Source organism: Euprymna scolopes, chromosome 46, assembly GCF_053919585.1.
Source record: "Euprymna scolopes isolate OS-2025 chromosome 46, ASM5391958v1, whole genome shotgun sequence".
NCBI classification, from domain to species: domain Eukaryota; kingdom Metazoa; phylum Mollusca; class Cephalopoda; order Sepiida; family Sepiolidae; genus Euprymna; species Euprymna scolopes.
Genome location: NC_136527.1, coordinates 195,221,074 through 195,235,218, shown reverse-complemented (window position 1 = coordinate 195,235,218; position 14,145 = coordinate 195,221,074). Strand labels below are relative to the sequence as shown.

The 14,145-nt window shown below is 33.5% G+C and overlaps 1 protein-coding gene across 1 annotated transcript; it reads left to right on the top strand.

Moving 5' to 3' along the window:
- The first annotated feature begins 626 nt into the window (after window positions 1-626).
- LOC145270317 (uncharacterized) lies at window positions 627-13,581 on the top strand. The gene is made up of 4 exons (XM_080125964.1): window positions 627-740; window positions 1,259-3,503; window positions 4,689-5,219; window positions 13,568-13,581. Exons 1-4 carry the CDS (start codon window positions 627-629, stop codon window positions 13,579-13,581), a joined length of 2,904 nt encoding a protein of 967 aa, XP_079982090.1.
- Window positions 13,582-14,145: the final 564 nt, after the last annotated feature.

Here is a 14,145-nt window from a genome sequence, read left to right as displayed (position 1 = left end):
CATATGCCTTAAGGCATATGTGATAGGTCGGCCATTTCATCTGATCCATCACCTGTCAGAAAATGACCATAATTATGATGTGGCCATAAATATTTTAAAGGAGGAATACTGGGACAGAGAAGCCATTAGGGAAGAAATTTTTAAAAGAATAGTGCAGTCTACACCTAAGGTGGACAAGTCTTATGAACAACTAAAGGAATATCTTTCCCAGGTTCAGTATGAACTTGGTGAGTTAGATTCAGACTATGGTTATGATTTTTTAGTTGAGGACTCCGGAAGTGGATGTCTGGTGGCTCATATCCTATTTGATAAGATCCCTGATGAGATAAAGGCAGAGCTCATTAGAGGCTCTAGCACACCATATCCTGGCTTGAACTGCATACTGCAGTATAGTCACGAAGTAATTAAAGCATTACTCCGGATTAAACCTATTTAAACTCCTAAGACAGAACTGATTCCACGGTTTAAGCCAAGGTCAAATGCTGTTTGGACGAGAAGCCCACCTAAAAATTCTGCATTACAAAGTTTTCACGCAGACCTAGACTTGGAAGACAAGATTCCTTATTGCAATTTTTGTGCAAGAAATGGACACACTAGTTCTCAGTGTACTACCTATCCCTCATACAATGAGCGCCTGCAACGCTGTAGGCAACTTGGATTGTGTGAATTCTGCACAGTTGCCAGCCATGATCAGAAAGCCTGTCCAGGAGTCAAGGGATTTAGATTCCCTTGCAGGTATTGTAAGTCTCGGAGGCATTATGCTTCTATGTGTCCTCAATTTGTGCTAGAGGAAACAGAAATAAATACTAGCATAAATACAAAACTTGGCGACATTCAAAACCTACTGCCAATGGTCAACATCACAATTAAAAGGGGAGCCTCCTCAGTTTCTCTGAATTGCCTTATTGACTCGGGCAGTCAGAGGTCATATTTCTCTGAAAGGGTTCTTCAGCACCTGAAGTGCGATCCAGACTCATGGGAGGAGGTGGCCATGGACGTTGTGACCTTTGTGGGGAGAAAACGCCGCATTTTCAAGCAGTTAACTGCAGTTGTAGAGGTCTTGCCGGGAGTAGCCCCCCAACTACCTATTCTAATTGATTGCGAATTGAATCTGTCTCACAAAGTACCAGACCTTCCTCTGGTTTGGGAAAACCTAAGAAAACTGAATTATACCTTTGCTGCAGAGATAGAGAGTGGCAGTGTACAATTGTGGGGTCTCATGGGAATTGATTTGATTCAATATATGCGTCCCATGAAGATAACACGATGCATGAATGGTGCGGCTTGGCAGACATCCGCTGGCATTATCCCCATAGGAAATACAAAACATTTTTTGCATGAGAACCAAATCAGTAAGATTGCTATAACTCCGGGAGCCTTGAGCTATGAAATTGACAGGCAGTACTATTGTAACGATTCTTTGGTTAATAGTATTGTGAATCCTGTTCCGACCTATGTGGATCCATTTGCCGACATTTTTGAAGGAAGCACTGTGGATCGGGGCTTGGAATGGATGTTTAGTCTAGAATCCTTGGGACTGCCTGACATAGAATCGGTTTCTGACTATGACAATCAAAAGATGGAAGAATTCATGCAAAACATAGTTTATAAAGATGGTCATTATTTGGTTAAATTGCCTTGGCATAAGGACAAGTTATCTCAGGTTCAATCTAACCATCATATAGCACTTAAGGTGCTGGACAGAGTAGTATTCAATTTAAAGAAGAAGGGCTTATATGAGGAGTATATTAAGGTTTTTGAAGACCAAGAAAGAGAAGGGATAATTGAACCCCTAGAATGCTCCCCTCAGGAATACAAGCATTATGTGTGGGTTCCACATAGACCTGTGTTCAAAGACGAGCATACAACTACAACTAAAATTCGCCCAGTTTTTAACTGTTCTTTTAAAACTAAGAACTCTGTCTCTCTAAATGATGCTGCTTATCCTGGGATCAACTTAACAGGGGACATGCTTGATTTAACTCTGCTTTTCCGAACAAATAGGTATGTATTTTTAGCAGACATCAAGAAGGCATTCTTGATGATTCGATTATCTAGTGAATCTGATAAGAATAAATTTTGTTTCTTTCTGCGAAAAAATAATAAGCTAATGTGTTATCGTTACACAACAATCTTATTTGGGTTTAGTGCAAGCCCATTCATCTTGAATTGCATACTAAAATTTCATGCTGGGCGTTATCCTTTCGATGATTGCACTGGGATGTTACAGTCTAATTTTTATGTAGATAATCTGATTAAAACAAGCAATTCCTTGGATGAGTTAACGGGCTTGTATACACGAGCAGTAGAAAGATTGCAAGAAGGAGGATTCATACTCCAATCTTGCAATTCTAATCATACAGAATTACACGATTTAATGAGGAGAGATGGTACTCTTGTGAGTCACAGCTGTCCTTGGGAGAAGGTATTAGGTTATCGTTACGATCCTCTTGCTGATACCATCAATATTGCTTCCTATAATTGTAACCCTGAGGCAGCAACTAAAAGGCATATACTGTCTGAAGCATCAAGGATATTCGATCCACTCTCATTATGTTTGCCGGTATCTATACAGGCACGTACTCTTGTTAGTGAGTTGTGGAAATTAGGTTTTGAGTGGGATGAAATTGTGCCAAGTGAACTTCAATCCAAATGGGCAGTCATCGCTCATGAATTGTCAGAACTTGGTTCTGTTACCTTCCCTAGAAAAACCCTTGATGAAGGGAGGGAAGCTGAATTATTTCTGTTTTGTGATGCATCCAAAAGGGCATATGGATTTGCAGCATATGCAGTCCAGGGGAAGGTTTCATCTCTGGTTTTTTCCAAGGCAAAGGTGGCGCCTCTTAAATCGAAGAGTTTACCAACTCTGGAGCTTTTATCGGCCTTCTTGGCCATCAAGTGCCTTCCGACTTTGTTGAAGGCCTATTCTAATGTAAGTTTCAAAAAGATATTTCTTGCAGTTGATTCACAAATAGTATTATCCTGGTTGGTCACAAGGCGGACTAATAGCAAGAATGTTTTTGCCATGAATAGATTGAAGGACATTAGTCTATGGGAGGCTGAATTGATGTCTAAATTTGGTGTGGCCATTCAGTTTAAATATGTGCCTACTGCACAGAATCCCGCTGACCTTATCACCAGGGGTATTCCTACCTCTAAACTGAGGGCCAATTTGGAATATTGGGTTTCTGGACCGTCTTGGCTAAGAAACCAACCGATTTCTTGGCCTGAAAATCCTTTGAATTGTTTGAGCCCAGAAAGCAAAAAGATTGTATCTTCGATGGTTTGTGCTGTTTCGCACAGCCAGGAGGAGCCAGTTGTGCAATATGATAGATATTCTTCATTGTCTAAACTATTAAATGTCACCACATGTGTGTTCAAGTTTATTAATAGGTTGAGGAAAAGAGACTCCGACTCTGGTAAGATGGCTCGGACACACTTGATTAAAGTAATGCAGAGACAATCCTTCTGGGAGGAATTAGAATACTTACAAAATCCTTCAGGTAGGTCAATACCACCGAGAGTGGGAAGTCTAAACCTTTTTTTGGATAAGGAAGGATTAATTCGATCCAAGGGAAGAATTGGGAAGGTCTCTGTATATGAATACGAAATGGTTAATCCCTTGCTTATTGCTAAGGATCACCATCTTTCTAATCTCATAATATTGGACTGTCACCACCAGTGTAAGCATCTGGGTGTTCCTGCTACCTTGAATAAGGTCAGGTTATCTGGGTACTGGATACCCCAGGGTAGGCAGGCGGTAAAGAGAATTTTATCAGGATGCTCCTTGTGCCAGAAATTTAACTCTATTCCATTTACCTACCCCAAAATGACTGATTTACCTAAACATCGGGTGAATATGATAAGACCATTTTTGCACACAGGAGTAGACTATACGGGTCATCTGTGGGTTCTGAGAGGTGGGGAGAGGGTGAAGATGTATATCCTGGTCTTTACTTGTTTGGAGGTACGGTCAGTTCATCTAGAACTGATTGAGGATATGTCTGTTCACTCATTCCTAATGGCCTTGATTCGATTTTCAAATATTTATGGGATTCCTTCGCATATTTATAGTGACAATGCTAAGTCATTTGTGGCTGGATGTGACATGATTCATGAGGTGATTGCTTCCAGTGAATTCAGGGAGAAATTGGGGACATGCCAAATCAAGCATGTTAAGATCCCTGTACATTCTCCTTGGTATGGAGGTGTATGGGAAAGACTGATTAAAACCATCAAGTCTTGCTTGTATAAATTAATTGGACGAGCTAGTCATGATTATTTCGATCTCCTGACAATTATTTCTGATGTACAAAATGCCATAAATGACCGTCCCTTGACTTACAGAAGTTCATCTGACTCAAGTTTGGAAATAATAAGTCCAAATCACTTTTTACGCCCTGTAGTAAACCCTCGTTTGATTTTGAGAATGGATGGGGAGGGTATTTATCAACTAGAACCTCCCTCTCGGAAACAACTCTTAGAGTCCTTAAATTGCAGGAATGATGCATTAAAAAGATTTAAGAAAATTTGGTACGAAGATTATCTGCTTAGTATAAGAGAGCATGCCCAAAGACAACAAGGAGGGACTTCACCAGTTGTTTGTGTGGGAGATGTAGTCACAATCAAACTCCCTAACAAACCTCGACCATTTTGGGCATTGGGTAGGGTCTCACGTCTATTTACAGGAGATGACGGATTGGTGAGATCTGCTCAGATAAAACGAGGAGATGGCTCCTTGCAAGTTCATTCCCTGAAGCACCTCTATTCCTTGGAGTCGTCTATTCAAGAACCCATTGATGGACTTGATTCCTTGATGGGGAATGCTGATGACAATCTGAATGGCTGTACATCTGTACTTGAAGACCCTATTGAAGAGGGCACAGAGCTTGGTTGGATTTGCCCTGATTGTGGTGAACCAGACAATGGCAGTGCCATGATATGTTGTGACTGCTGTGATGACTGGTACCATTTTTCCTGTGTTGGTCTATATCGACCTCCACCAGAAGAGGAGAGTTGGCGGTGTGGAAGTTGCCTCAACCAGGATCCTTCATTATCCCATGATAGGATGGTGGATAATTTATTAAATGATGCTGAACATGCATGTATTTGCCCAGGATGTGTTCTACCGGATAATGGTAGTCCAATGATATGCTGTGATGAATGCAATCAATGGTACCATTTCAACTGCGTAGGTATTCAGCAAGTTCCCCCAGAGGGTGAGAATTGGTACTGTTGGAATTGCCTACATTCAATTCACTAACAGTCCACTCTCAGAAAATAGGTAATTATTTATTTACCTCTCCCATTTTTTTTTCTTCCTTTTCTCTTTATCCTTTATTTTTATTTATTTACTAGCAGTTCAGCCGGCTTGGCAGTCAAATTTTGACAAAAACCGATTACGAAGCTTGCCCTATGTCTGAATACACTTTATGTTGGTTTGGAATGTTTGGACCGGGGATTGGCTGAAGGTTCAGTTTTTTGGGGGGGTTTTTGTTTCGACCCCTTAAAACTTATTTTTCTTGGATTTGTTCAATTTATCAAGTTGGATCCATGTCCCGGGAATCTAAATTTAGAATTTTGAGTGTTTGGACCCAAAATTAACAGTTATTTGTATTAGAATGTACTCAGACAACTTCACTGTTTACTATTTATTTATTCATTTATTTTATTTATTTTTTTTTTCTCTTGAGACGGGAGTGTATAAGAAAATCTTTCCTACCTTCAATGACCTCGGGTTTTGAGAGATGGATGCGAAAGCGTCTTTCCCTTTGTGATTGTTTTTTATACTAATGGATAAATCATGTGACCCTAGACCTTCTATAAAATTGTATGGGTTGACTAGCTTGAGTGTTATTTTTTTTACCCCCATCTTTACAATCGGTTCACACCGTGTCTGAAGTTGTTGCTTTTTCTTCTCTTTCCTTTTCTTTTTTTTTCTTCTTCTCCTATTTACAATTGGGACACCGTCTTGGTAGTTCCTTTGTTTTTTCTTTCTCAATCAATTATTGTATTGATAAAGAATTATTACGGGACTACAAGGACTAATACCTGAGGTCGCAACCGACGGCATCTGTTGCAAGAGGTAAGACGTTCTTTTTCTCTTTCTCTCTCAGCCAGTTGTCATTGATGTGTTAGGATAAATTTCTTAGCCTCAGACCTAGGTCCTTGATTATACCTTTTTTATAGCATCCTATTAAGAATTCGCTATAGTTTACATTTTAGTAGGCTGTGTCTAGCTACACGAAAGTTCGATCGCGGATTCGCATATTCCTTAAAAAATTGGATATATTTATCCAATGTCCTTTCTTCTCCCTGTCGAAAGGGAAAAGTGTCACTTATTTCCTGGCCCTCGATACCAGACCATATTAGCAAGTAATTTAACTTTGTGTCTGAATCTACGTCTTTCATTGGGCCGTCGAAATATAAATGAACTTGCCTGATAAATCGGTCCATTGATTTGGCCAAATTTGAAGTGTTCCAATCGATTGTTGGAGGTGGTAGTTGCGAATATGTATTCATCGTCGATTGCGAGAAAAATACCGACACCACGTGTGTTTTTGTATTAATTTTTTTTTTTAGATCCCGAAAATTTTCGTTTTTTTTTTTTTTTTTTTTTTTTTTAGGGTAATATTGTTACTATTCCTTTGATTCTTTAGAGGATCCCACTTCAGACACCATGTCGTGATAATACATACTTTGGAAGCATTGATAAACAGACTCGAAAGTGGTGTAAAATGCGTTCTTTATTGTCTAGTAGTAAACGTTGCACTGAGAAACAATGGCGGACAAGATTCATACGTCACGGGCCAAGGGGCATAACTCTAGGCGACTAATAGTCTTTTAGCCTATATATATATATATATATATATATATATATATATATATATATATATATATATATATATATATATATATATATATATATATATATATTGCCACGGAAAGGTTACGACAATGATTGCCGGTCTCGTCTGATCCATGCTTGACGGGAATTCACGAGAATTCGGGTCAAATTATGCAAGAGTACCTAAAAAAATGTATTTAAAATGTCGCGGTTCTTGAAACTAAAATACAAACATTTGCCTCATAAACTGTTCATCATGAAAACATGTCCAAAGCTCGACAGTCAAATAAACTACTCTAAAAATAAAGTCAAAATACTAAAACAGTTTTTTTTCATACATGAACCAAAAACAGGTACTACTTTTTCATTATTAATGTATTTTAATAGTTTGTGATTTTGCGAAGGATTTAGCTATTTAACTTTTAATATGAAAACAGTTTCTTTGCTGATTGTATGTCTAGCATCAAGCTAATTAGCAAATTAAGTTTGAAATAAAAAGGTTAATTCATCATAATTGAATCGGTTTTGATAACAATAAGTTTCAAATTTCATAATGTAATCATGTAGTTATAGTTTGCTTTTTTTTTATAACAATAAGTTTCAAATTTCATAATGTAATCATGTAGTTATAGTTTGCTTTTTAAATCCAAATCTATTTTTGTCATTTGTGCAATTCCTTCCTTTTATTTGAGTTGTTTATGTGAAATATTCAGTTTCGCATTTTCATATGATCTGGATTATTTAGATTATTCGGATTACTGTTCTCATCTTGGATGTAAACAGTAGTTCGATTAATGCAAATAATAATGAAATGTTTAATCTTTAAAAAAGAAATCTTATTTTTATATCTTCATAGAAATAAGAAGAGAACGTTAAATAAAAAAACTCCAACTAATGAACGGAAATTTTTACACAAGGAACGAAATAAAAATTTCACCGGATTACGATGACCTTAAATTGATTGTTCTTTAGCAGTTGATTTTCTCTTAAAATAATTTCACGTTTAAATCGTATTTTTCATCTTTTAATTTTGATTATTTTATATTTTCATATATTTTATTTCTTAATGAATTGGACACACAAAACAAAATTTATATCAATTTACTAAAAAAATCCTAACAAACAAATTTTCTGTATTGGACACAAAAGAAAAACGATTTTTTTTTTTCGTATTAAATTCCTGGAATGGAAGGTAAGTTAATTTTTTTCACTTCACAACAATATTATTCAACAACTGTAAAATAATTTTAAATATGAAAATAAGTTGTTGTTTTTTTATTGCAATCCAATATGAAAAGTAAATTATTTTTTTACGCTTTAAAAAAAATCCGATTCGATAACTTTTAAAATAATCTGAAACATTTTCTTTTGCAATCTCCCTCAAAAATATTGATTGTTAAAATAATATTAAACATAAAAAAGATTTAATTTTATTGCAATCCAATAAAAATATTGATTTCATAAATAAAAATATGTTTATTTAAGTAAAATTTACGTGATTTCTGCGAAAATCCTAATGTTTACCATAAACACAATAATTTGATTCGAAGTTGGTTGAATTGGTAAACTACTAAACACAAAAACTGCTTTTTTCGGTATTTAATTGTTTTATTTGGTACTAGTAGTGCACTTATTGATCCGTGCTGAAATAATAACGTTATTATTTTAAAAGCCATCCTTTACATGGGAAGGGAGGGTGTTTTGTACTTATTCTATACTTTAACCTTACAATTGAATACAAAAAAAATATCATAAAACTTTAATTAAACTTGGAAATATGATTTAAAAAATAGCGCGGATCAGTAAGTGCACTAGAACCCCATATTTTATGTGTGTGTATATATATATATATATATATATATATATACATATACATATATATATATATATATATATATATATATATATATATATATATATATATATGTATGTGTGTGTGTGTGTGTCTGTGGATCACTCTCTGCATTTAAAATAAAATCCATACAAGTGGACTTCACAGTCGGCAGCCATTTTGAGTGGAAAAGTATGCGTTTACCATTAAATAAAATTTATTACATTTTCACCCTAAACAAGACACATTGCCACTTTGATGTAGGGGTTACTATCAGGAACTTAAGCTAGAGGGGTACTCCGTGGGGAGTTTGCCAGCAAGATGTCAGTTCACATTACACTTGAACTTCTGCATGTCAGTACAGTTGGGGAAGAAGGAAGCCAGAAGATAATTTTTAAGTCTATCAGTTCTGGGAAAGAAACAATTAGAGTAGAAGGCTTTCATACATCTAAGGATCTCTACTGTGTAGGGGTGGGACTTTGCTGCTTGTCAGGTTTGTCGGGAGGATTTTCATTAAGGGGGTACAACAGCTTGTAGTTCGTCAGAACATCCACCATTAAAATACTTGTAAAATAAGAAAATCAGAGGGATACAATATTTTGTCGATGAAACAGCAGCTGAAGCTTAGATGCAAGTTCAAGATCAATCAGGTTGGTGACTCTCTTTTGAACCCTGCCCAGGAGCGATAGACTAGTAGCAGATGCACCAACCCAAATGTCATATCAGTACTACATACATGGGCGAATGGTAGCTTTGTAGAGGTATAGGATATTTTCAAGTGTAGGTAACTTTCTAGCAGGGTAGAGAGAGCCCATGTTCTTCGCAGCAGTCTTGGCAATGATCTCAATGTATCTATTCCAACACATGTTCCTTGTCTTAACAGAATTAAAAGTAGACTTCATAGTCTAGTGGGTGATGCCATTTTCTCTTCCCTGCAAACTCATTCTCACAGCCCCTCTCTGCTTTATCATTATTTTCATGGCAAGTGCTCGTCTGAGCTCCAGTCTATAGTGCCCCTCGCCAAACTTTCATGAGAAACACTCGTCTAGCTGAAAAAAATTATCAATAATTTCCACCACTCTTTATCTGTGCCTAAACATAAACATAGATTCCATGAACAAAGTTTCTTTCTTAGTATGCACACCTGTGAAACTCTTCTATTTGCCTGCTTTCCAGCTGACTATGATATGGTCATTTTCAAGTCCAACCTAAACAAGTTCTTAATGAGCCGTTTCCCTTAAGTAATCCAATATACCAAATTTTCACTACCAATTATGACGACAGTGTTCCATTGACCACTGTATGCTTATCGACCCTTATCCTCGAGTGACATCTCGGCCTTGATAAATGGTGATTCCTTTGTAAAAAAACATAAGTGAAATGTGGGTATATAACATTTCAAACGTAAAATTTTCATTGACTCTAAAAAATATAATAATTTAAAACTTTTCTTAAACTTGAAAAAATATATTAATTATTATGTAAAAGCAACTTTAAAAAAAAAGCAACTGTTACAAACTCTTAAAAACTGGGGTCGCAAATTTAAATCCAACATGTTTCAGAACTTTCTTAGAACATATTCTGTGGAGATCATAAAATTCTATAAAGTCTCTCCCATAAACAATTTGTGCTCTAGTTCTAATTAAATAACTTTATACCTCTTAAGTCTGCACTTTATAAACCACACACAAAATGTATAGTGCCAGCTCAGAAATGTTAAGTAAGCCTATCTAATCCAATGCTCACCAAACAATGAAGTAAAACCGCACAATATATATATTGTCTGATTATTATGAGAAGATGAATTAGTATTGATAAAATACATAAACATTTTAAGGGTCAATCGATTTGGCAGGTGAGTTGTTACACACGCCTTACACATAATACAAATTATCAAAGATACCATTGGCTTATTTTATAAACAACTCTTACACCATTACGAATTTTATGACGTCATACCACCTGGTGTGAACATCATAAACAATATGCAAAATGGATATTGGCAGCTGAAAATGAGAACTAGACTTTGTCAAGCTGCACATTAGCTAACTTTATTGTTAACGACGTCTGGTATTTTAGATGTAACATTATATCAAGTTATAACAATTATATCCATTTTTTTCTTTATAACTTTTTTGCAATTTGCACAATTTTTTTACTATTCTGTAAAACATAACTTGTAAAAATAATTAAAATTGTGATTCAAGTTTAAAGACAGGTAGTTCTTATTTACATAACCTCAATTTAATATCCGGGCAAAATTTGCTATACAAACAATAAAGATGATATTTAATGACAATATGGATATTCAGCCTTCATTGAATTATCATATATTTTTAAATATGAAACTTGCTTATCCACTGTTAATTTTATTACTTAATATCATCTCAGCACTATATAAACGACATTCAAAATTGATTGCAGCAGATAAATCATTAGGTGTAACAACCCTAAAAAACATCCACAGTAAAGGGAGACATAATTTAAAGTAGTTAACAAGCTGGTTGTAAGGATGAATTAACTATAATCAGCAGTGCTTGCCGCTCTGTCTACACAAAACACGGCTGACAGTTAATGTACGTTAAATATTGACAAGATACAGAAACAAAGATTAACTTGTCTGACTTCTTGATCTTCATCAATTCTCTGTTCAGGGACTTCGTTATGAATGAAGAAACTTGGATTTCTTAAAATAAAAGTAAAAAAAGAACCCAATTCTGTTGCATTAAATTATTATGAATATTAAACGTTCAATGAAATAATTCGTTGTATGAAAAACTGTTGATTTCTAAACATAAAAGTGAAAAATATAAAAACCCAATTCTGTTGCATTAAATTATTATGAATATTAAACGTTCGGTGAAATAATTCGTTGAATGAAAAACTGTTGATTTCTAAACATAAAAGTAAAAAATATAAAAACCCAATTCTGTTGCATTAAATTATTATGAATATTAAACGTTCGGTGAAATAATTCGTTGAATGAAAAACTGTTGATTTCTAAACATAAAAGTAAAAAATATAAAAACCCAATTCTGTTGCATTAAATTATTATGAATATTAAACGTTCGGTGAAATAATTCGTTGAATGAAAAACTGTTGATTTCTAAACATAAAAGTAAAAAATATAAAAACCCAATTCTGTTGCATTAAATTATTATGAATATTAAACGTTCGGTGAAATAATTCGTTGAATGAAAAACTGTTGATTTCTAAACATAAAAGTAAAAAATATAAAAACCCAATTCTGTTGCATTAAATTATTATGAATATTAAACGTTCGGTGAAATAATTCGTTGAATGAAAAACTGTTGATTTCTAAACATAAAAGTAAAAAATATAAAAACCCAATTCTGTTGCATTAAATTATTATGAATATTAAACGTTCGGTGAAATAATTCGTTGAATGAAAAACTGTTGATTTCTAAACATAAAAGTAAAAAATATAAAAACCCAATTCTGTTGCATTAAATTATTATGAATATTAAACGTTCGGTGAAATAATTCGTTGAATGAAAAACTGTTGATTTCTAAACATAAAAGTAAAAAAATATAAAAACCCAATTCTGTTGCATTAAATTATTATGAATATTAAACGTTCGGTGAAATAATTCGTTGAATGAAAAACTGTTGATTTCTAAACATAAAAGTAAAAAATATAAAAACCCAATTCTGTTGCATTAAATTATTATGAATATTAAACGTTCGGTGAAATAATTCGTTGAATGAAAAACTGTTGATTTCTAAACATAAAAGTAAAAAATATAAAACCCAATTTTGTTGCATTAAATTATTATGAATATTAAACGTTCGATGAAATAATTCGTTGAATGAAAAACTGTTGATTTCTAAACATAAAAGTAAAAAATATAAAAACCCAATTCTGTTGCATTAAATTATTATGAATATTAAACGTTCGGTGAAATAATTCGTTGAATGAAAAACTGTTGATTTCTAAACATAAAAGTAAAAAATATAAAAACCCAATTCTGTTGCATTAAATTATTATGAATATTAAACGTTCGGTGAAATAATTCGTTGAATGAAAAACTGTTGATTTCTAAACATAAAAGTAAAAAATATAAAAACCCAATTCTGTTGTATTTAATTCGCTATTATTAGTATTAACAAATATGTAATGTTATGAAAATATTCAGTTTAATATCAAACACATTATAAATAAGCGGTTATATTTCCACACATATGACTTAAAACGAAAGCTATTTTAAAAGACCATATTAGTATTCATTGCTAAGTAACTAGATTATATATTGATTTGTATTATTAACTTTAATTTACTGAGTATTTAAATTCACTTTTATTGTATTATTGTTTATTATATTTCTATGGTTAGCAATATATTTTTATTAATTTCAGTAGCAACTATGCTAGTTGCATGTATATTAGTAGCAATATATTAGTTTATTATTAACAATAGTATTATTGTTCCTACAAATTCTTACTATATTATTGTTTATTTCGATTTATTGAATAATTCCTTATATATTAACATTTAAACAATATTATAACACGATCAGCTGGCGTGGGACCGACCCAGGTCTTACACTAAATCTCCTGGAAACAGTCCGCATATGAAGATCTGTTATTTGACGTCTTTTGTTCAGTAGCAACGATGGTGGTTGTATGCTTATTATACCTAAAATTCTTAATATATTATTGTTTATTATACTTTATTAATTGCATAATTCATTTATCTATTACACAATACTATGAATAGTATTTAACATTTAAAGAATATGAATTTGAATTAAGTGTTTATTTCTGTAATTTTTAAATGTGTTATTAAGTTATATTTCTTGTTTTGTTGGCACAATAAAAATAACCAATGATATTAAAATATTAAATTTCATTTATTTTTTTATTTTCAGATGTTCCTGGTTGAATGTTTTTACTGAATATTAAGTGACCATCCTTCTCCTTAAACAGTATTCTATACATAATTATTATTATTAGTCTATATACAATTATTTGCTTGCGTGGCAGACAACAAAAACAGCTGCACACAACATTATTATACATACATGTGTGAAAAGTTATTTTATCTGGATTGTTTAGCAAATAGTGATAAAAACATCACACATATTTAATTTTATGAAATTGTTGTTTAATGATTTCATAAATCATAAGATATCGAATTTAACATTTCAGAAAAATCTGCTTACAAGACAGAATATTTTAACTTTTTCACTACGAAATATCTCTTATCAAACGAATAATACAAACTGAAATTTGTTTAGCATAAACTCTGACTTGCATCAACAACTCCAATAAGGGAAAAGCCACATTCTTGTGAATGTGGATTTTCTTGTTCTCTGAAATCAAAGTTAGTGATACATATGAAAACTCAGACTGGGGAAAAGCCACATTCTTGTGAGGTGTGTGGATATTCTTTTACTAATAAATCGAATTTAGTAATACATATGAGAACTCACATTGTCTCTGAAAG

Bases quoted from the DNA above. Each gene is read 5' to 3' on its own strand.
- LOC145270317 (XM_080125964.1), top strand. From the start codon at position 627: ATGAGCGCCTGCAACGCTGTAGGCAACTTGGATTGTGTGAATTCTGCA. The intron at 741-1,258 runs GTAAGTCTCGGA...CGTCCCATGAAG, and splicing joins TAGATTCCCTTGCAGGTATT to ATAACACGATGCATGAATGG. The intron at 3,504-4,688 runs GTAGGTCAATAC...GTCTATTTACAG, and splicing joins ATACTTACAAAATCCTTCAG to GAGATGACGGATTGGTGAGA.